Below are 24,894 nucleotides of genomic sequence, written 5' to 3'. Positions count from 1 at the left end.
CTATGGGAAGCACTGCACCGCGCCTTTTCCCCACGTGGCTTTCAGTGTATGCTGTAAGCCACATAAAGCGTGCCCACATCACATGCGGGCGCACTGTACTAGCTCTATTCCCCATGCCATATCATCAGAGGTGCAGTGGCTTGTCATTTGAATCTACCAACAAAATGGGCAGAATGTAGACTGTATGATGGCTTCTCCTCCCGTTAAATGTGTGAACGATGCTCTTGCACGGCCATATATTTAATGATGGAAAGATCAAAGAAGAAGGGGTGATGTGTTCTTATGTGCTCCAAATAGCATAGATTAGTGTCAAGTCACCACAACAGTAGAGTATAGCAAGCTAATTTGTCAACCATCAAATGTTGCTTTAAACAGGAGAAACATGCTGCTCTGGCATATCCTATTTATTCTATGCAGATAGGGACAGAAATGCATCAAAGGATAAACCAAAAAAGGCTGCTTCCGAGAAAAGCTTCAGGCAAGATTACTCATATATGAATCTGAAAAGTACTTAAACACTTTAAACTCACGGTAGAGCAGCAAACAGAAAGCAGACAATGGAGATCAGGCCTATGACAACACTCCAATACTCCCACGCATTCCCGACACATTCTTCAAGGAAATGCCAAATCCAGGGTGTTCCATTTAGACACAATCTCTTCTCCTCTACTGGGGAGATATTAAAAGCTTGTAGATGCTGCTGGAGAGCCATCTATTCAAGTTCAGGGATATTATTTCAGAAGTTGGCTCAGTTCTGAACCCCATGCAAATCCATTTACCAATTCTGAATATTCTCTCTCTCCCTTCAAAGCTCACACATCCAGATGGATGACTTGGTACAACAATTTCTTTCCAACCTCACAGAAGGGCCTGCCAAATTCAAAGAAAATAAAATACATCCAGCATGAATACATCAATTTAAAAGACAAATCCAGCTAATTATTCTATTTGGACACATATGAAAGGCAAACTCAAAGCAGGAAAGAAAATTTAGAATATAGACATTAACCCACAGTTTTTGAGTGTTCTTTTGCTGATAGAAAATGTCTAGTTTTCTACAATTCAAGTGAGTGTTCGGTTCCAGCCCAAGAAAATCAATAGAAAACATCAAAATGGTAATATTGTACAGTGGTAGCTGATGAAGTGTTTCCTATAGCAAAATTGCAATGAACAGTATTCCAACTTTAATTGAACTGACATACTTATAGAAAATTTGACACCATAATAAAATTAACTACTGTACCAGAGTAAGAGAACCAGTCAGACATATTTTGAAATTATTTGCAACTGCTTTCTTTAATCTAGGTTGTATGTAATATGTATTTCATGTTATGTCTCCTTGGTCATTAGTTGATGCTAATGACATGGGGAAGGGTAGGGAAAAGATTAATCTTCACCTGGAAACAGCAGTTTAGTGCTTCTCTTTCCATCCCCTTCCTTATCTGCCAGACTTTTCATAAACTAATAGTAGAGGGTTCAATTCACTCAAACATTCTCTAGTTAAGCCTCATTAATGTAAACAGGAGCTACCAAGCTCTTACATGACTCCCGTTCATTTCAATAAGATTTGCATCAGAGAACTTTCTGGATGATTTAACTCACAGCTTGCTTTTTGCTCGTTATTATTTTAACTGGAAATATTAAATTTGATATTTGATGTGTTCAATATTACTTGCATTTCAAAACTAATTTTTGATTGTTTTAGTTCCTTATCATTTACAATTTGTCTGTATACATTTAAGCAACCTGGTTATTATATACAGCAATGATTCTTGATATAAAATGTCATTAACATTTGTTAGCATATTTGTAATGTGAACAAAATGCACCACAACACAAAATAAATTGATGCCCTATAAAACTGTATCTTTACTGTCTTATGTTAATTAATATAAAACAATGACCAGCCATAGGTTCCATACTTACAGCCACTGATAAAGATTAAAGATCTTGCTCTGAGATTCAGTATATTGTCAGATTGACTGTAAGTACATAATGGTTCAGAGCTTTTTAAAAGAGTAATAATCCACATTAAGTGATCTGGATATGCATCCTAGGTGACTAATTTCCACTGCAAATTAAAGCATGGATTTGAATCAAAATCTCTAGAGTCCAGGAATTAATTTAATGAAATGTGGATGGTAGCAGCAATATGTCTTGCATTGCCAACACTTTTCATAATTAACTTCTCCATTATTATGAAAAAAAATGTTTTGCAGTGCAGCAATGACCACACACTCAATTGCATCCTGGGTGTGGGTGTATGTGCAGCAATGGGTAAAAGGAACTGATGATAGAATAACTATGTGCTCAATGGCATATGCAACAGAGAAAGGCATAGTGAATGACTGGGCCAGTCTCCAAGATTTCAGAGTACTACAAGAAATAAATTAATGTCCATTTCATATCCACTCTGAATATGTAAAATCTTGTTATTCTCAATTTGTACATTAGTACAGAATATAGGTCACTCTATCTGTAATACAAACAAAATCACAGCAGAGGTAAGGCTGAAATTTATCTTTAGTATCCACTACAGGAGACCCACAGAATAATGGAATTTATGTATGTGTTTACTCAACGTTCAACCATTGATTAAATAGATCTTACTTTAGTTGAGAATAACTTAACACCCAGCTTTGCTATATTTTAACACAAATGATTTTGGATATAAAATCCGAACCATCAGAAATAGTCCACTCAAAATAGTTCTAACTATATTGAGCTACTTCATCCAAATTAAGAATTAATGATTGTAAAGGGCATATAAGATATTTGGGGCACTAAAAGCATGAACACTAAGATCAATGAAGACATCTCCTGCCTTTGTGGCACTTTTAGAATTCAGATACCATCTTTCTAAGATTTTATCTATAAAATATGAGAAAGTTAAAAGGAAAGGGAGGACTGTCATGTGCTGAGCTGATGAAGTTTATTCTGTATTTCTGCTGAAGTAGACAGGTTTTTGTCTCTGTGTATGGCTACGCAGACATCCAGGAGCATCTAGAAACCACTCCCAATCCGATCGCCCTGGGGCTGCAATGAACACACACTGCAGCCCTTAGGGCGCCTCCTGCTGAGGGTGCCTCCTGCAGTCCCAAATGGAGCAAAAAAAAAAAAAGCCGCTCCTTTTCTGCCTCTGGGTGGCTTCTAGGTGCTCTGGGGGCATGTGGCGTGTAAACAACACATTCTTGGAACAGCCAGAAGCTGCCTCTGTATGCTAGTATGTTTCAAGCCTAAATTAATAAATTGGGAATCAGAACATTTACTGGTCTACTGTAAGTTATCCAGTGATCTATTAATAATAATAATAATAATAATAATAATAATAATAATAATAGTTTTTATTTATATTTTCCTGCCTCTCCCAGATGGATCGAGGCAGGATTACAATCCATTAAAACACATACATCAATAATAAAATACATATAATATACATCAATAAAAGTAATACAGTTAAATCTTAAAACTGACTCATCATCAAGTGGTAATGCAGTAGATTCGTACAATGGTCTGAAGGTATCTCTTACACAAGGTCAGGTGGGTAAGCTCGCCAGAAAAGTGCTCTCTTAAACAACTCCAAGGAGGTAATAAGACAGATCTCTTCCGGGAGATCGTTCCATAGTTTCGGAGCAGCTGCTGTGAAGGCTCTTTGGGAAGTCGATATGAGCATAGTTGATTGATGTTTTAACATGTTCTTCTCAGTTATTCTAAGTGTGGGGGGCGAATTGTGTGGAGAGAGGCGTTCCCGTAAGTAACTTGGTCCTAAGTCATATAGGGCTTTAAAGGTAATAACCAACAACTTGTATTGCGCCTGGAAGCTAATTGGCAGCCACTGAAGAGATTTTATATGGTCAAACCTGGATAAACTGGTGACCAGTCTGGCTGCCGCATTTTGAACCAGTTGAAGCTTCCGAACTTGGTACAAGGGTAGCCCATATACAGCATGTTATAGAAATCAAGACAAGAGATTACCAGTGTGTGTACCACTGGTTCTAGGTCCTTTTGGTCCAGGTAGGGGTGCAGTTGGCACATCAACCAAAGTTGGTATCAAGCACTCCTGGCTGTCACATCCACTTGAGATGACAATTGTAGTGATGAGTCCAGGCGTGCTCCCAAACTGCGAACTTTGTCCTTTAGGGGAAGCATGACCCTATCCAGGACTGGTTGACAAATCTCCATCCCTGGACTTAAGGTACCTATCACAAGTACCTCTGTTTTCTCTGGATTCAGTTTGAGTTTGTTTTCCCTCATCCAGCCCATTACTGACTCAAGGCAGGCATCCAGAGGAGAGATGCCTTCTTTAGTCACTGCAACAGTTGGAGACATAAAGAAATAAATTTGGGTGTCATCAGCATACCGATAACACTGCGCCCTATGTCTCCGGATGATCTCACCCAATGGCTTCATGTAAATTTTAAACAGCATGGGGGACAGGATGGTGCCCTGAGGTATGCCAGATGTCAGCTCTCTTGTAGATCTCAATTTACACTATATGCAGTAACCCCATTGTTTATAATAGATGAAAAACTAGTCAAGATTCTTCATCAGATGTAGGTTAGACAAAGAGCTCCAGCATTGCAGCTTTTTCTGCAAATGTTACCTCTTCAGGTAGCACCACAACTGAAGGGTTTCTGAAGATCAAGGTGCTGAAAATGACAACTATAGTGCTCTTCCAGTCACTGGATGCAATAAGACAGGCAACTGGGAAGACATTATGGGCTCCTGCTGCAACTGCTTGTCTCAATGCACCCCATGACCAGGAGAGTGATGCAGTCACTTCCCAGCATCTCAATAACTCTGCAGCTGGGGTGCTGCCTGGCTTACGAGATCGACTTTTGGGGTCATGTTTAATCAGTAACAACTATAAACGTGAATCTCAAAAGTTATGAAATCACAACTCCAGCTTGCAACCTTATAAATAATGATGCCAACCACTATTTCATAAACTTTTTCATTTTTTTCAGTTACCACATTTTTGTATACAAAAGCAAGTGTCCAAAAACTCCCTTAAATTTAACCTTATTTCCTTGCAGTGGAATTTTATGTATGTCTTACCATGAAAAAAAAAATCCTGAGTTCCATGGAGCTTACTCCTAGGTAAGTGAGTTTGCTTCTAGGCAGGTGAATATAGTTCTGTAAGTTTAGTGCCTGTGCATTTCCATCCTGCCACACATTATTGACACTAACAACTACTTATTTAAAAGGGGAGAAAAGACCATATATAATCCCTTGCTCTTTCTGAATTATAAAATGGAGACAAAGAAAGTGAAATTGGAAAATGAAACCCAAGATAAAAGCCATAAAACTAAAATACTAATACAGTGTGTGTGTGTGTGGGTGGGGGGGGGGGGATCAATGCAATGCCTTATTAAAGTAGAACTCATTTCATTACCTGCAGGGCTTGCATGTTCTTGTGAAACCTTTGTGGTAGCTCTAACAACACAATGTGGTACATGCAGGAGTGTCGAACTAGCAGTTAATACTGGTGGAGATTAGCATTATATAAACTGTGGAAAAGAGAAAGCACATTTTGGTTTAGTCAAAGGGAAACCTTCATGACATTCACCTACAAGAAGAATACTGGAATATCTCCAGCCATTTATGTACATTACTTTTCAAGCTTGACCTGATATCTCCAGACAAATTCCAGCAACAGCTATTAGAGAAACAAAGTAGTTCAAAAGCAGTAGGATAATACAGGTTAGTCTATAATCCTCATGAGACTGAAGGTCTGGCCTTTGGCTTATTCCTGTACAACATCTCCTCTGATGCATGTTATTTTGTTGTCTGTTGCTAGTTACCATTTATGCAACACCAGCATTTGTCAAGCAGTAAGCTTAGTATCACTGTAGGTTCTGACAAAAACCCGGTCGTCTGTTCTTCCACGGTCAAGACATCCAAACACTTTCTGCAACTTGTAGACCTTACCTATGTAGGGTTAATTTCAAGGGCTTCCCACACACAGGTCTTTTCTTCCATGCAGGTTAAAAGTTCAATATTTCTTATTTTAGAAACTAAACCAGCTACACAAACAAATGGACGAGCAAATAAAATTCAAGGGGTGTATGGAGGGAGGACCCACACTACTGTGATGTAAAAGACTGGCAAATTACTTCACTTTAAACATTTTACTTTTAGCTTACTGTTACCTGAGTATAAAGAAATCTAACAGACCCAAGTAAAGAAATTTAGGGGCCCCCCTCCTAAAAAGCTCCTATACTTTTAAGAGTAATATTAGCAATTTATAAGTGAGCCAGCATGGCATAGTGCTTTGAGTGTTGGACTACGACTCTAGAGATCAAAGTTCAGTTCTCAGAAAACCTTCTCTGAACAAATCTTGCCAAGAAACCTAGGGTCACCATAGGCACACAACATCAAATTAGCATTTATACAAAGTTTACTCATTAATGCTTAAAACCTCCAAATAAGGCAGGTCAGCTTTGTTCTTACCATATTACAGACGTGGAGGAAAGCTGAGAATACCCTGCCTCTCATTTATCATGTTCATGGCTAAGGCAAAGACTTCTCACTCAGCTCCTTCAGACCTTACATGCTTAGCTATGACGTGTCATAATCATGATGCGTGACCTCCCTTATTCATAAAACCAGAAGTGAGGCTCACCCAGGCACAGAGACACAAGGAAAGGGAGGGTATCATCAGCTAGATTTCCATTTATGTTGCAATTACTACAGAAAGGACAGCCCCATTCCAGGGCGGGGAGGAGGAGACGTTTGCCACATCAGCTCTTTTAAGACAGCCAGTAAAAAACATGGAATGAAGCTAGAGGGTTGTGGGGACTGTGCCTGCTTTCCTCCTCCAGATCTCTGCACATTTGATGGCCCTTCTGCATATAATAATATAATAAAATAGTGCTGAAGAGGTCTAGAACCAAGGGTCCTTTCACAGCCCACAAGTACAGTCCTATTTTACTTCAATTGCCATGGCTGCTTCCTATAGAATCCAAGGGTTTGCAGTTTGGTGAGGCACTAGACCTCTCTGGTTGAGAATTCTAAATGCCCCTACCCAAACTGCAAATCCCAGGACTCTATAGGATGGAGCAAAGGCAGCTAAACTGGAACCTTAGTGCTATAATCAAGTACAGGTTGAGCCACCCTTATGCGGAATTGTAAAATGAGAAATACTCCGGGGTCATTCAGATATAGTTTTTTATACTGCAAAGACACAAATAATCTCAATCATGCATTCTGGGTTTGTTATTCACTATGGAATCGCACTGATGTGCATCTCTGCAAGTTCGGTTGCTCACACATGCAAACATTCAAATAAAGATGGAGTCGACAATGTGAATGCATTTGGAATATGTTCAAGGCATGCAACGTTTTATCCCAGGTCTATTCATATCGGTTATTCACACTACCAGCAATGTGGATCGTTTTTAAAAACGCGGGGAAAACCTGATGTCGATTATCCCGGATTAAGTGACAGCCTCCTCAACTTAATTGGGTGCATTCGGGATGTGTGTGAACAGAGATTCAACCCAGATTCATCCTGGATTATTTGCACAGTGTGAATGACTCTCTAAATAATTCCCTAAACTGTCCACACGGGGTGGCTGAGATAGTGACATCTTTGCTTTGTGAAGGTTCACTGTACACCATCTTTGTTTCATGCACAAAATTATTAAAGTAGAGTGGACCCTTCCCTTATGTGGAGGATCCGTTCTGGAACCCCCTGCGTAAGGGAAAAATTGTGTTTTATCACGCCCCATTGAAAATAATGAGGTACAAGTCATGGCGTGGTGCTGGTAATGTATATAAGGTATATACGAAACATAAATGAATTTCATATTTAGATTTGGGTCTCATCTCCAAGATATCTCATTATGTATATGCAAATATTCCAAGATCTGGAAAAAACCCAAAATCTAAAACACTTCTGGTCCCAAGCATTTCGGATAAGGGAGACTCAACCTGTAGTGTGAAAGGGCCCCAGTACAGGAAATGTGAAGCTCAGGCCTCCCCTCTCCACATGTCCATTGTTTCTGTGTTAAATTATTTTAATTTCACCCCACCAGCTCTTTCAAGACAGAAAACGAAGGCATGGAAGGGGAATAGAGGGTGGACTGTGCTCCAGACCCATTTGTGCGAGATATGAATAAAAGGAGAAAGGCAGGATATAAATACAGTGGACCCTAGTTATACACTGGGGTTTGGTTCCAAGATCCTCCGTTTATAACAAAATCCGCATATGCTCAAGTCCCATTAAATATGACATAGCAAAATGGTGTCCCTTATAAAAAATGGAAAATCAAGGTTTGAAATTCCACATTATTTAATTGTATTTTAAGGGGGGTGGGGTGGGATGAGGCTTCGGATTGTATATTTTAACCTTGTAAGCCGCCCCAATTGCATTTTGTAAAGAGGCGGGATATAAATAAATTTTATTATTATTATTATTAAATTTATACTTTTTTGGAACATTTTCAAACCGTGGATGCTTGAATCCATGTGTTAAAAAATCGTGTATATGAAGGGCCAACTGTAAATAAATACCTCAAGCAAGCTGAAGGGGAAAGGGTCTCTTTGTCCTTCCCTACCTTAGAAGTAGAGGCCTTATAATAAAGATGTTGTTGTTTGTTGTCAACTGTCCTTGAGTCGACTCATGGCAACCCCATGGATGAGATACCTCCAGGATCCCCTGTCCTTAACTGCTTTGTTTATTTAGGTCTTGCAAACTCAGACCTGTGACCTCTTGTTATACACATCTGGTGTGTGGTCTTCCCCTTTCTACTACCTTATACAGTGCGCCTTTGTTTTACGCAGGGGCACCGTTCCGGACCACACCGTGTTCAAAAAAAGTGTGTGCTCGGGCCCCATTGAAAGTAATGGGGCTCATGCATGGACTTCAGCTCCCAGAATCTTAGACAGCTGACCAAAATGGCTGAGGCTTCTGGGAGTTGGAGGACCAGAGTTTGGGAATGACTGCTCTAAATGAAACAATGTTATCGGATACAGTGGGGAAAGGATGTCCAACAAAAGGAAACAAAACTCAGCCCTGTAAAAGGATCTTGAAGAAATAGATGCCTCCTTCACTACTCTTTTGGGATGTTCTAACTGACCCCTAATAAAGATTGTGGCCTTTAGAAAAACACCTTCCCCAACAAATGAAGCAACTCTGATACCTAAAACATCTCCCAAAAATGGGCTGCACTGTCTCTTACACAGATACAGAGATGATGATAACGATGATATTGATTTGTATGCTGCTTGTTTCCCAAAGCTTGGACTCTGTCTCTGGCTGCCTCCATTTCTGAAGAGTATAAGTACAACAAATAAAGAAACAAAACCCACACTGCAGAAATAAGCTGGTTGGACAGCGCTTTAAAGTGCCAGGGCTCCGTGCTATGGAATTCTGGGCATGGCCGTTTGTTGTGGCACCAGAGTTTTCTGCAAACTGCCATTCCCAGAATTCCACAGCATGGAGCCCTGGCACTTTAAAGCGCTGCCCAACCAGCTTATTTCTGCTGTGCGGAAGGCGGTTTACAATGGAAAAGAACAGTACAATTTTAAAAACAGACGCAAAAGTGAGAGGGCTCCTTTCCTCCCTGTCATGGAGGACCACAGAAATATTAGGCCGCAAAGCCTGGCCCCTCTCAGTACCTGAGGGGCCCTTCTTCCCTCCCTCCCGCCGGGCAATGGCGCCCTGAGGCGGCACAAAGCGAAGGGGCGCCTCCTCCTCCTGGAAAGGAAGGCAGGAAGGAGGGACGCCACTGAATGGATGTCCTCCCGGGCAGCTCCCTCTGCCGACCGCCGCCTGCCTTTCCTCCTCCTCCTCCTTCTCCTCCTCCTCCTCCTCAGGCAAACCTCCCAGGGACTTCTTGGGGGGGAAAGAAGGCAGCGACTGTTTTTAATTGTATTATACTTTTATGCCGCCTTTCTCCCAGAAAGGGGCCCAAGGCGGCTGACAAGAGGCCTGTTTGTTTGTTTGTTGTTGTTTTAACCTCAGGCAGCCACACTACCAAGCTTCCTCTGTAACATCTGCTGACCTTTTTCTAGGACATTTCAGCCTCTTCTCCAGCAGGGATTTCAAAATATCCTCCATTTTGAGCATGACAAAGAAGCATGGATGTAGCTTTCTGTCTGTTTTTAGCTCAGGGTGACCAGAAGTCCTCCTTTTCCAGGACATGTCCTACATTTCAGCCTTCTCTCCAGGAGGATTTTCAAACTTTCCTCCATTTTGAGCATGACTAAGAAGTAGGAGTAGTGCCTTTTAGCTTTGATTTGGGAATGTCCTCCATTTTTCCTCGAGTGTCCTACATTTTCTAGTGGCTTGCCCTCAGGGTGACCAGAGGTCCTCCTATTCCAGGACGTGACCTCCATTTTAGCCCTTCTCTCCAGGAGGAATTTCAAACTTTCCTCCATTTTGAGCCTGGCTAAGAATCATGGACTTAGATTTCGAAGATTGGTTTTCAGTTTTAAATTGGGAATGTCCTCAGTTTTTCCTTGACTGTCCTACATTTTGTGGTGGCTTGTCCTCAGAGTAACAAGAGGTCCTCCTTTTCCAGGACATGGCCTACATTTCAGCCTTCTGTCCAGAAGGAATTCCCAACTTTCCTACATTTTTGAGCTTTTGGGATTTCTACTCCTAGAAATCTAAGATTTCTAGGAGTAGGGGGTTTCTAGATTTCTAGGAGTAGGGTTTTTTTAAGTCTTTATTTGGGAATGGCCTCCATTTTTCTTAAATTTCCTACATTTTGAGGTGCCTTGTCCTTCTTTGTGGTTAAGACATCTAGTCACCCTGGTCCTAACCACAAAGGAGGACAGCACCATAAAATATAAGGCATTCAAGAAAAATGGAGGACATTCCCATATTCACATTCATGGGAGTTTATTCTGGGCCATATAATAATAATAACAATTTATTTATATCCCGCCCAATCACAAGGAATCAGGGCAGGTTATAAAAGTAAAAAGCTGCCGTTTTTGTCCCCTGGGAATGACTGCTCTATTTTCGTGTTATTTCTGGTCTGGCAAAACGCCGTGTGATAAACTTCCCATATTTGAGGGTTTTTTAAAAAAATCTACTTTAAATCCCATTTCTTGCTAGTGTGATAAGGTCCTAAGAATGAAAACTGGAGATGGCTCCTGTACATTTAATGGTTGTAGAAGAAGAAATTCAGCAGGTGCTGCTTGTCACTCTACCAGCAGGAAATAACTTGAACACACATCTCTAGAAATTCCTTGTTGCACACAACCATGTATAGGAGCCATTTCCAGTTTTTACTCTGGCAGCCCCACCAATGACTTGCCATGCCTGCCATCATTCATTCTTCTATTCAAGTATTAAAACAAAGGTGTTCTATCTGGTCCATTACATAAATTTAGATAACATTGCTTGCCAGCTTGCTGGTACTGAAGAATATACTACTTGAGTCCTATGCTTTTAATAGTAAAAATAATCTAATGGGTGTAGAGTACTAGAAAAACTTTTCATCCACATTCATTTATATACAACCTGATGTAAGTATGCTTACTTGGAAGGGAGCCTCATGCAATTATTCCAACAGGACGTATTTCCCACTGTTTGGATTTAGAGTTGAGGTTTTACAGAGATCTGAGTCATTACTGTATATACTTTTTTCACTGCATATTTTACCAGCTTTGTTTCAGCATGTAGCCATCCAAATGCTGTTTGGCAGTTTCCGTTATAAAACCATATTTTACTTTCTGGCTGCCTTGAGATAGACTTCCTAGGGACTAGCCAAAGTAAAGCTATCCTAACTACAATGGGTCCTTGATATCTGCTGGGGTTTGGTTCCAGGATTCCCCATGGATACCAAAATCCGTGGATGCTCAAGTCCCATTAAATATAATGCCATAGTAAAATGATATCCCTTATATAAAAATGGCAAAATCAAGGTCTGCTTTTTGGAATTTATATTTTTTTGGACATTCCCAATCTGTGGATGCTTGAATCTGTGCATAAAAAGTCAGTGAATAAGGAGGGCCAACTGTATTTCTGATAATAGCTCTAGAGGTATCCTCAAGGACAGACTCTAGCAGTTGTATTCCACCAGTATATTCTCTGGTGATATACTGGTGACAATGTTTACTAGCTCAGATTGCTTTTTTTATAGAATCATAGAATCGTAGAGTTGGAAGAGACCACAAGGGCCATCCAGTCCAACCCCCCTGCCATGCAGGAAATCTCAGTCAAAGCATCCCTGACAGATGACTATCCAGCCTCTGTTTAAAGACTTCCAATGGATCAGCTCTATTAAATGCTTCCTACTATCCAGGACAGCGGCATAACACGGTCAGAAGCAGTGTGCATGAAATATGAAATGCTGGATACAAACAGTATAGTGGGTATGCAAAAACTCATGGCTGAAGAACCAAGAATATTGGGATATAAACTTTTGTGCAATGTAACAAGGGAGTTCTTCTGCACCTGAACTTCATTTGGAGATAGTACAAAATGTGTCTGCCTATCTTTTGGCAGAGGATAAAGGAGTGGCAGTATATCGTTTCAACAATTCTCCAAATTCTCCAACTAGGATGGCCACTGATTATATTGAATGGGGCACTCTAGAAGCTGTAGTCCAAAAAAGTAACTTTCCAAAGCTCTTTATCAATTAGATTTGAAGAATAGTTGCCCTGACTGTAGTCACCATCTGAATATCAACAAATTGTACTGAATTTTGGAGTAGGGAGCCTTTATCTCTCTAGGGACTTTATCACAGTAGACAAATCCCATAGAAACGGAATTTAAAAGTAGAAAAAAACTGGAAATGCAGGATTTTTTCAGACGGTGTTTCTTCCAAAGAGCAATAACACAAAAATAAAGTGAACAGAAAACTGACAAAAACTTCTGAAAGTAAAAAGATGTCATTTTTGTCTACTTTCCCTTCGCTTTGTTTTCGTGTTATTGCTCTTTGGTGCAAGTGTGTCTGAAAAACTTCCTGCATTTATGGTGGGGTTTTTTTTACTTTTAAAATCCTGTTTCTGCAACCCGGCCCCCGGCTCAAAAAGGTTGCCTACCCCTGCTGTAAACGATGCCAGATGTCTTTGATATCCAGATATATTTTAGTTTCAGTGCTTTACACAATGGATGATTATAGACAAGAAACAGTGTTTATGAGTAAGTTATTATTTAAATACAACAGTATCCAACAATGCTGCTAAACACTGGACAATGTTATTATATTACTATATTACTGGGCCAGATCTGAGGGATGGCAGTAGAAGGCACTGTCTTGGAGAGAAAAGGAGCTGAAAAAATGGGATGACATATGACTAATCAGGACTGTCCCTACTATATTAGACAGTTAGGGGTATGCATTTTTGAACAGATTCTTAGGTTTTTAAATGGCAGTTTAATTCAAATGGTTTTACATTTGTGCTTCCGCTGTCATGCCAGATCAACAGGACTCATACACGATAAAATTATACAGAGGAGGGAACTTTGGATATTGTGTCCCTTCCTTCCCCTAAGTCCCCTGAGCAAGCTATATTTGTACAAATTAACTTGACTGTGCAGCAATGAAATGTACAAAGGTTTTCTTATTACTGCACTACACTCTTATAGCATTGCTATTCCACTTCAACTGCTCTGGCTGCCTCCTGTTGCATTCTGGGATTTGTAGTTTAAAGAGGGGATTTAGAATTCTCACAGGGAGCTCTTAGACCTCATGGAAATACAAATCCCAGAATGCAACAGGAGGTAGCCAGAGCAGTAAAATTGGAATAGAAGCACTAAGTCCGGTAATGTGAGTTGACTGCTGTCACACTACAGAATTAATGCAATCAGACACCACTTTAACTGCCATGCTCAATCTTGTGGAATCCTGGGATTTGTAGTTTGTTGTGGCACCAGAGCTCTCTGACAGAGAAGGCTAAAAAATCTTACAGAAATACAAATGCTAGAATTCCATAACTTGAGACAAGGCAGTTAAAACAGTGTCAAACTAGTAATTCTGTGGTGTAGATGCAGCCATTGTCTTCCTTCATAGAATGCCTATGTTGTATGATAGTAAGGTATTCAAACTTTCAACATAATGCACATCTTGGAGTAAAACTGAGGATACTGCAGCTTTTACTGTGCATAGAACGTTTTTAGTGGTTTCTTTTTACAGAAGTTCACATCAAAAAGTAGATATTCGTTCATTCTTGAAGGATTGCTTAAGCTGAACAATCAGTTGCCAAGATGCATGATACAAACATTTATTTTGATATTTATTTACATTTATTAGTCTCCTACTAACCTAGTCCTGTAGGTATTATATTTTTTTAAGATATGAATATCCCCTCATAAAATACATAGAGGAAGCTGCCCTTCCTTTTTATTGAGGTAATTTTATGCTGTGCAAGTAACAGTAATGGAATATTTTACTTTTTGTTACGAGATGAAGTAAGACCATCTAATCAAAGAGTACCTTTATATTTTGACATAGCTGCCCTCTGCTGGACATCTGCTTTGTCAACATACTGTACAATATTTATTTGGTGGTCTTAATGTATATGTGTGATCAATGGCAGTATCATGTGATAAATGACATTTTCCATATACCACTCCTTGCCTAACATATAGTTTTTCCATTAATCTATTTTCACTGTGACTTATTTTGAAACCACAAGCAATAGAGCAAGCTGCTGCCATTTTCTAAAACAAAACAAAACATTCACTTCCATACAATGATTAGTCTCTCTAGAATTAGAATACTGCTTTTCGAGTGAAGGATATGTTGAAGGCACATGCATATATCATAGTTGCATATCAAAGAATAAGGATTTGAAGGTTGGTTATTTTTCCCTGTTTCTAAACATCTCTTGTCTCCACTGTCACTAACCTAAAATGATGCCATGATCTTAAACTCTATAAGGCTTCCCTGTGGTACAAAACACGTTTAAGTAGAGAGACTTCAGGGACGTAGCCAAGGGGGGGGGGGTTCTTGGGGTCCGGACCCCCCCTTCCATTAGAAAAATTAATGGTGTGTGCTGCTGTGCTGCCGCACCCAAGCCCCATTATAATGGTGGCACTTAGTCTGGATCCCCCCTTCCTAAAATTCTGGCTATGTCCCTGGAGACTTGGAAATAAAGTTAGCTTTTTACAAGTTATACTTAAACTGGGGGATAAGTGCAGTGTCGCTCATTATATTACAATCCTAATTTAATTTAATTATTATTAAGTTACTGCAAAAACAGACAAACAGCTTCATTTATATACCACTTCATACTGAACTAACAGTGTCTAAGCGGTTTACAACTGTAAGCTAATTGCCCCCAACAATCTGGGTACTCATTTTAGCAACCTCCTTGGACGGATGCAAGCCTGAATCGAGTTTGAGCCCTTTCGCTGGTATTGAACTCGCAACCTTATGGTTTTGAGTGAGTGGCTTTAGTACAGGCATTTAACCACAAAAGGAATTTATAAGTAACTTATAATTTGTAACTATCTACTTCCACCTATTCCTGAGATCGAAAGCATATTAAATGGAATCTATATGTGAGATGAAGTGGACTGGATGCCTCAAAAATTTGCTTAGAGATGCACTTGTCCCAGTTAGTTTCAAAAGTGCAACAGAACTCCTTTTTATCTTTTTATGCTGATTAATATGGCTATGTCTTTGAAAAGTACTTTAAATAAACTGTACTTTAGATATATAATTTAGATAGTTTACAATATTATGAGCAAATATAACATTTCTCTGTGTGAGCTGTATAGAGATGTTGAGGGAGTTGAAGTTATCAAGTAAATTCAAAAGTGGAAACATAGTTGTGCTATAAAAGGCACTTTACCCAAAGAATTCTGTAAACCTATGGGTTGAAAATTTAATGCAAGATTTTTGTTGGACTTACATCATTCTGGTTTAATTGCCATCCAGTCAACTGCTTACTGTTTTCTTTGACAATGAATAGATTTTTTTGACACCATAATCAGTTCAAACCTCACCTATGTTGTCTTGTCTGGTAAACATGTGCCCCACTAAATGGTGTACACAAGGACCTAGGATGGATGAAAAATAGGTTTTTCCGTCTATCCAGCCATCCATTTATCCACCAGTCTGTCTCTCCCACCTTTTCACTGGATATCTGTATGTTGGGCAGTGTAAAGAATTTCATAAATCTGTTCATATTCTGCTGCAGCAAACAGTATTGCGGTATATTGAAGACTATTTATTTATCACATTTTATGCTATTCATTAGCTGCAAAGCCTTGGTTTATATATTGCTACATAACCTTTTGTAAACCAGAACCCACTTTCCCTGCTGTATGAAGTATTACCTGCAATTGGCCAATAAACATATGCACAAATACAGAGAGAAGGGGCAGAATATTCTTGCAGTGTAAGATCTGAAAGCCTCAGCAATGCAAGAGACATTTGGATGCCTTTGCTGTTCAGAATCAAATGAGTAAACTAAACAGAATTCAGTACAAGGGCTAAATGAGCCAATCAGTTGGTTTGGCAAGGCAAGATAAATAATGCACATATCTCTAGCAAGGGACAGTGGTTCTCTGTGTCATTTAGCAAGAATGACATGACACGTGGACATATTTTAATGTATTATTTTAAATAATCCCCCCCCCCCTTAGAATGCTGCCTGCTTTTGTGTTTGCAATCACATAGTGGTTGTGTTATACTCAAACAAAGGATCATATAACTGGTTTCAGCTGCGGCATATCATGATAATGTTTTAACCAACAATTTTGTAGTTCCAAGCTTTGTGTGTTAGGGTCAGGAAGAGTCATAGTAATGATAAACAAAGCTAGATCTGAAGGACATTTTCTCCAGGTCTGAGATTCAGTGATTATTGCTTGCACTCAAACAATGGGTTGCTGGGCCAGATCTCTACCATTTAGGGTTGCTAAATCTCCAGGTACTCCCTAAAGTCCTAAATTAAATCATGTACATGAGCTGCCGGCAACTTCAGGGAAGTCTGGCTGGGCCAACTGTGCCCTTCTTAAACCAAAGGAAAGGTGGGATTACCATTTAATTAAATGTGCTCCAATCAGCAAGCCATACTAATACTAAGCATGGCTTGTTCCGTGTCTGGAGTGGGCATTTGGAAAAGCTGAGCTGAAGGAATGAAGGAGTGTGTGCACTTTTAAGAGCAATATTGGTTTGACAGAATGTAAAGACTGGCAGATCTGAGGGCTGATTTATTGCTGCTCTGAGTTGGGTGTCAAAGAGGACTGTGAGCAGGTGACCAGAGGTCCTCCTTTTCCAGGATATGCCCTACATTTCAGCCTTTGGTCCAGGAGGAATTCCAAAATGTCCTCCATTTTGAGCATGACTAAGGAGCATGAATTCATATTTATATAAGTGGTTGGGGGCGCATGGGGGGCCATTTGATGATCCAGGGTTTGCCACAGAGTCCCCCCCCAATAAAAATCCATGGTAAACAGCAGATCAATTTGACCCATGTTAAGGCTCTTTTCCACTAAGATCTGGCCAGATCCACTGGATCTGTATCTGATCTGCCAGGATATGACCCAATCCTTGGCCTGGGGTTTTCCACATCCTGACAGGTTTTGGCCTGCATCATCCAAACAGAATGGCATGAGGCTGGGGAGAGCACAGACTTTGGCCCATATGGACAGCACTCATGTCAAACTTTTCCTCCCTGAATTTGCCTATTCACCTTTCACACAACCTATGTAATTATTGGGGCAGTATCAAAAATGTAAAGCAATAAATAGAAAATAGTAAATAACAGGAAGAGGGGGAGGGAAGCCCGGGGTGGTGGTGGAGTCGTATTGCCTAGGCTAGATTTTGGAATTTCATTTCTCAGATCTAAAAAACAAATTTCTTTCACAGTTCAGTGAAGATTGCCAGTGTGGACAATCCTTAGCACAATTAAAGAATTAATAAAAGCATCCTGTACTGACTTCCAAGCCACTGTGCCATACTTTGATATACAATAAGGGCTTGAGATAAATTTGTACATTTGAAAAGTAAGATTAAATTTGGCTGGAATGCCATTTATCTTTTAAAGTGTTAATCTGTTTTATTTCCATTTTGTAATCTTTCTCCCTAATGTACTTGATGACAAAACCCAATCATTTTTACTACTGAGCTGGGCCTGAAAGGCCATTGCTCAATTTTCTGTTTCTCAGATTTTATGCCATGTGTATACTTGGGCACTTGATAAATTCAAACCTTGGGGACAGCACTACCGAGTTATATTGTGAAAGCAAAGGACCATCTGTTGACTTATATAATAGAGATTATTGGTTTAATTTTTTGAACCTTATGAGAAAAAAATTGATTCTCTACAATATATTGGAGAAGTTTAGCAATCCTTGTTTGGGTTCATGTGCTTGCTAGTAGTTGTGTATCATTTTAGAATAACGGCTCCTTTCTCATAAGATCATATCGAGCTAATATGGTTTTTATTGATAGCAGAGTAATGAGACATAAAGTCAAGATAGCAGGGGAGGACTTTAATGTCAGTATGGCTAGGATCTAATAACCATCTCTTGCATTGTAGGAGAATTTGTTTCTTCAGGCAGGTGGGCTGTGGTATAAGAAAAACAATACCCTTTTTGTAGGTTTTGTTCCACAAGTGCAAGCTTCACTTTACTTTAAAAAAAAGGGGGGGCAGGCAGGTCTTTATTCTACAAGTTGGTTCATGACTCACTTGGAAACATTGCAAACTACCTTATATAAATTCAGATTATTTGTTCATCTACTCCAAGATTGAAGATCCTCTGGCCTTTCAAATGTTGTTGGGCTAAGTTCCCACCACACCTGGCCATTCTGTCATGATCTTGAAGGCCAGAGATTCTCCAACCTCGATCTAGTCAAGTATCATCTATCCAATATTGTCTGTCTTGACATATCTCAGACAGAGGTTTTTTCCCCCACCACCTACTATCTGGTCCTTTTAATCAGAAATTGAACTTTGACTCCCTACATGCCAACATGTGTGCTACTACTTAGATAGAGCCCAACCATTCTTACTATTTATTAGCTTTTGCATATCTGGATACATATTTGTGTGAATATATGTCTTCCGCTCACAACCATTTAGATCTTAGATGGGATGTCTACATAATATTCATAAATGGCAACATCTGAAGATAACTTTGGAACCATTTAAGATGTTTGAATGTTAGTAGAAGAAGCATTCTTATGTTTTCCATCTCCCTTTTTTGAGTCCCATGGAAAAGAAAGAAGTGCTTGTCATCCATAGGGAGACATACATTTGTGCTCATATCAAGAGAGTAAGATCTTCATGGGAGATATCAACACCATCCTCTCACAACCCTAGGATGTTATGCTAAATCTATTTTTTAAGTTGTTTTAGCACACTAATACATTGTTTCAACACACTAATACATTATTAAAGTACTTTGGAAGTAATTTTTTTTAAAAAAATAATGGTTTTAAGTTTTAAAAAATTGATATCAGCATGCTACTTTTGAAGGTACTGAGAGGATAACCATATTCCGTTAATGAAATAATGCCTAGTAAGTGCTACAGATTGTATAATAAATAATGATTACTGTGCACTCCAAAGGTAATGTTTTTGGCTAATATCGTTTCAAGGAATTTGGGAGACTTTTCCTATTCTTAAGGCTTAAAAATCATTTGCAAGAAACAGCAGAAACATTTTGCTCTTAAAGCAGTGCATAATGCACTACTTTTTTAAAAGGAAAATAAAGATAAAGGTAGGCATTCTGTTGGTTAGTTTGAACTAGAGTAGACCCATTCAATCGATCATTGAGTGGTGAATCTTTTAAAAGTAACATTCTAAGCTCTGTTCAAACTATTGCCCATTTTAACACAAGCCCAACTTTTTTCTTTGTAATATTCACTAAAAGACTATGAGCATTATATCCATTTTCAAATGAGCCCAATTTGTTTCCTATCTAATATTCAGAGAAAGGTGCTCAGTAGTCTTCCCCCCCCCCCTTTAATTGCTGTATAATTAAGGCTCTTGGTTAAAACTGAGTTGTCTTAATTTTAGATGTTAATCAAATAATCAATTATTAGCTGTTATTGCTATTGGATTAAGGAGGTTTAGCAAGGTAAAAATTATTGTACTTTGCAAGTTCATCATTAGCATAATTGTTTTAGCTATTGATATTCAGGGTCAATATTGTGACACTGTATTTTTCAAGGGCTGTTGCAGAATTAATGCAGTTTGACAATTCTTGACTATCATGGCTCAATTTTATGGAACTCTGCGATTTGTAGTTTATTGCAGCACCAGAGCACTCTAAACAAGAAGGCTAAATGTTTAACAAAACTACAAGTCCCAGAATTCTATAGTATTGAGCCATGGCAGTTAAAGCAGTGTGAAACTGCATTAATGCTGCAGTGTAGATGCAGCCAAAGTCAACTTTTCAAAGCAAAATTTGAACAGATACAATTTGAATTTTGAAGCAGTGTTGCATTTTCCATTGATGTGACTCTCTGTATTCCCTCTGTTAAAAGGCAGCTTGAGCCCCCTTTTTCAATATGATTGGCCAGAATCCATAGCAATCAGGAATGTGGGAACCCACCTTATATGAGGTCAATCTATTTGTCCATCTTCCACAATATTTTTTTATCCTTAGGGGCTGATGCATCCTAATGTCTAGCATGCATATTTCCTATAACTTGTTGTCAGATCCTTTTACAGAGAACTAGTAGAGAATTAATCTGGGACCTCCTCTATACAAAGTAGAAAGTGAGCTTTAGCCAACTAATTTTGTTATCTAGACTTTATTTAATATTTGGAATACCAGTATCAGAGATCCCCAAGCATTATTTATACAGAAAAACCAGACTTCCTTTAAAGTTGAATTAAATTGTGCTACTTACCTTAAAAATACTTGAAAGTATTTGTTCAAGGCAGGGGGTCTTCATTGAAATTTATAATGCTTTTAAAGGCTTTCAGAAAAGTATGTACAGTAACACTCTCCTTAGTGAAGAATGCAGCCAAACTGGTCAGATATTGAGGTAGTGAAGTATGCATCTGAAATGACAGAGCTCCAACCACTTGTCATACTTCAGTGAGTTCAAAAGGAGCACCTAGTCTCTCAACGGCTGAGGTACGCAGTTCACTTCAATTAGTAGAAAGTGCTCCAGAGTTCATCAAGTGTGCAACTCAATTAGCAAAGCTCCCTGGATTGGTAACAGCAGCAACATAAAAGGCATTTCTCTTGGCCAATAAAATATGCAGCTCAATTAGCAATCCATGCAGGTTGAGAATTAAAATACATAACTTGATCTTCCAACAAGAAGACAGATGACTAGTTAAATTTTCAGACCAACCATTAATAGCAGTTGTCATGCTTTGCAATAATAATGAGAAACACAGACAGCTAAATTTGTTACTTATACAGCTGTAGCATTTTACCACCATATTATCACATACCCACACATGGGAGAAAAATATTTATCCATTAACCTGGTTTATTCAGCATTGGATCTACACTTTATGCAGAGTCAATTGGTATATCTCTGAATCACTTTCAAATTGCAGATAGTAATAGTATTTTAAAATTAGAATTTTTAATTTGTGTTTTTAAATATATAGATTTTTTAAAAGAAATGTTTGTTGCTTATATACCACCTCAACTTATTTCAGAATTGCAGTGGGCCTTTACTATCCTCTGGGATTTGGTTTGAGGACCTCCTGTGTATACCAAAAACCATGGATGCTCAAGTGTCATTAAATACAATGGCATAGTAAAATGGCACCCCTTATATAAAATGGCAAAATGAAGGTTTGCTTTTTGAAATTTAAAAAATATTTTCAAACCATGGATCACTAAATACATGGATAAAAAATCTATGGATATGGAGGCCTGACTGTACAAGAAAAAAAACATTTTAAAATTATTCCCAGTGAATGTCTCCCCTGTGAATATGGCTGGACACAACAGCAAATAAAGTGGGATGTACTAGTGATAGATAATTAACTATATGTTTTGAGAGCCAGTGTGGTGTAGTGGTTTGCATGTTGGACTACATCTCTGGAGGCCAGGGTTTGATTCCCAGCTCAGCTATGAAACCCATTGGGCAAGTCACATGCTCTCAGCCTCAGGGGAAGGCAACGGCAAGCCTCCTCTGAATAAATTTTGCCAAGAAAGCCCTGTGAGAGGGTCGCCATAAGTTGGAAATGACTTGAAGGCACACACCACCAACAACAAATGGAGAAAGTTAAAATGTTTGTATCCTACCACTGCAGCCTGAAATGGTGAGGTCCAAGAATTCTATACCTCATTATACAGAATGCATCCCTCAAGACAAAATAGTGTAAAAACTTACCCAGGCTGCATCCGCACTAATGAAATCATCCAGTTTGACACCACTTTAACTGCCATGGCTCAATGCTACGGAATTCTGAGAACTGTAGTTATGTGAGACATTTAACTTTCCCTATCAGAGAGCTCTGGTGCCACAACAAACTACAGTTCCCAGCATTCCAGCATTGAGCCATGGCAGTTAAAGTGTGAAACTGGATTATTTCTTCAGTGCAGATGCAGCCTCAGTTATCTTTGCATTTGCCATCTTTAAATAAATAGAGATCCTCTAGTCAAGCCCCATGAGAATTGAAGGGTTACATTAGAATTGCTACAGTACTTGAGATTACTGTTGACTTCTAGGATGGCTGTATACCCCCTCTGGTAACAGAGGCAGTGTAAGGGTGCGGTGTACACAGTCCCTAACCATGTACCAGTCTTTGATGGAATGACAATTTATGCATAACATGTATGGGTCTCTTACCTATCCTCCCAGATAAGAATGTAAGAATCTCTTTATGTGGGGAAAAAGTCCATATGGGGTGCGTTACACACGCGCCAAAAGTACGTGCCAAGCACATACTAGGGTTAGAAAGAGGCGTACTTTCCGAACGCCCTTAACCCTAATACACGCTCGGTGCGTAACAAAATTGCGACGCCTGTTCTACACGGGTACCGCCATCTTGACGTCACAGACGCTTAGCGTCCACATGTCGTGCAGTGGAAATGATGCCGCCAGTGCGCCATTGGCGCTTTGGGGCGCCATTTCCGCGGCACAAAAAGAAGCTGCATTTTGCAGCTTCTTTTTTGTTGCGTCTGGGAACCGCACGGTTTGGCTGCTGTGGTTCCCAGACGCAGCAAGCAGCAGCACCGGCAGACCGCCCTTTTTGGGTGGTCTGTAAAGCACCTTTGTTATCAATTTTTAAGATGGGGACAACATTTTCCCTCATCCAGTCTGCTGAATCTCTTCTGTTGTCCAGAAATTCTCAACAATTATTGTCAGTGGGTCTGAGATTACCTCTGCTAATTATTTCAGTTTTACAGATTGCTAATAAATTAGTTCTTTTGACTCTAGAGACTTGGAATTCATTTAGAGTTTTTTTTTTTAAATAACTTTTTTAATCTTCCACTCACATTTCAGCACCTTTTGGTACAAATTAGTCTCCCTGCCAATTCTTTGCACAAAAAAAGTCTTTTTGCACAAACCATGTTGTTGTTGTTGCGTGCTTCCAAGTCATTTTTTACTTATGGCAACCCCAAGGCAAACCTATTACAGGGTTTTCTTGGTAAGCTTCTTCAGAGGGTGGTTGCCATTGTCATTGTCTGAGGTTGAGAGAGTGTTATTTGTGCAAGGTGTTTATGTTCAAACGGGGAATCGAACTCTGATCTCCACTCATAGTCCAATGCTCAAATCACTACACTATGATTGTGTGTGTTTGTGCATGTGTGTATTGTACAGAAAATTGTGTGTCCCAAAATGTGAAAAATTGCACAACAGTTGACCATTCTTTCTGTGGGGTATTTCTGTTTAAGACTCCTATTGTTTACATCCTCCCTAGCTGTGTCAGTTTAACACAATTTCTTGAAGATACTGAAGACCAAACATCTTAAAATGGAATGAATTCACCAGATTATTCATTCTAATGTGATAATTGTATTTTGTGTGGCAAATTTATTTAGTCAGAGGGAATAAAAATGTGCAATTGATCAAGCAGGCAGCAGTCCATTAAAACTCATGCCAAATAAAACTTGTTAGTTTTTTTTTAAAGTGCCATAACATTCTTTGCTGGTTTTGGCTGCAACAGGCTAAAACAGCAGCACCTTGGAAGTATTACTCAAAATATAACAGCCTGTACTTTTCATTTCCTATTAGTTTCATTTCCTTTTATGCCATAATTAATTTGATAGATTTTAGCATGCTATAGGACCCTTTGTTGTTTTCACTGCAACGTACTTAACTTGGCAATCCCTCTCGAAGTCCAAAATGATCAAAAGGTTGGAACACTTTTCAAAGAGGCACAAAATTCTGACTATTACATGGCAAGGAGAATAAAAAGGTGGAATGAACTGTTACCAAAACCCAGACCAGAAGCAACTCACAATGCAACAATTTACCTGCACTGTCCCACTTGTCCCCTGTGAATTTTACTAAGTCCTTTTTAAAACCAATTAAACATAATATTGTATGTAGAAGAAAAGTATTTCCCTTTCTAATTTTTTTTTCTAAAATTGTCCTGAATCTATTACCTATCAACTTCATTGGGTAGTCTCCAGAATTATAATAGACAGAAATGTCTCCTCCTACATCATTTTCTTTGTTTTTCACCCAAGCTTTTTGTCATAGTGAAAGAGCTTGTTCATTTTGGTTGCACTTTTTAGTGCCCTTTTCATATCAGTGATATTATTTCTGAGATATGTTTAGTGTAATGATTTGCTTTAACCCTGTCCAGAAACAGCCCTGATATTATGTGTCTATATTGTTCATGTTAACTGATAAAGAAAGGCACTGATAGGGCCAATCAAAGGTTAGGGAAAATGTGGCCTGTGGAATGCATGTAACTCTTGGGGCTCTGTTTGCATCCTCTGAAGCCTACCTAAAGCCCCATATATATATATGGGTAATTTCTGGTTATATCTGAACCACCTGTGCAGGTCAGTTTTAGCTTCAGTACTTATAAGGTACAGAACAG

The 24,894-nt window shown here is 39.1% G+C and overlaps 1 protein-coding gene across 7 annotated transcripts in view; it reads right to left on the bottom strand.

The window, feature by feature from the left end:
• Positions 1-20,876, bottom strand: part of LOC121927128 (lysosomal amino acid transporter 1 homolog) — a 34,783-nt gene extending 13,907 nt beyond the window's left edge. Inside the window, exons 1-3 of one of the 7 annotated variants that reach the window (XM_042460706.1) lie at positions 20,778-20,876; positions 5,396-5,510; positions 531-870 (exon numbers count right to left, since the gene is read on the bottom strand). In XM_042460706.1, coding sequence (XP_042316640.1) covers positions 531-712 — 182 coding nt within the window. In that variant the 5' untranslated portion in view covers positions 713-870; positions 5,396-5,510; positions 20,778-20,876. The other 6 variants (XM_042460702.1, XM_042460704.1, XM_042460705.1 and 3 more) reach the window with 6 other exon arrangements.
• Positions 20,877-24,894: the final 4,018 nt, after the last annotated feature.

Source organism: Sceloporus undulatus, chromosome 3 (genome assembly GCF_019175285.1).
Source record: "Sceloporus undulatus isolate JIND9_A2432 ecotype Alabama chromosome 3, SceUnd_v1.1, whole genome shotgun sequence".
Taxonomy (NCBI): Eukaryota; Metazoa; Chordata; class Lepidosauria; order Squamata; family Phrynosomatidae; genus Sceloporus; species Sceloporus undulatus.
This window is presented reverse-complemented; position numbering and strand designations above follow the sequence as displayed.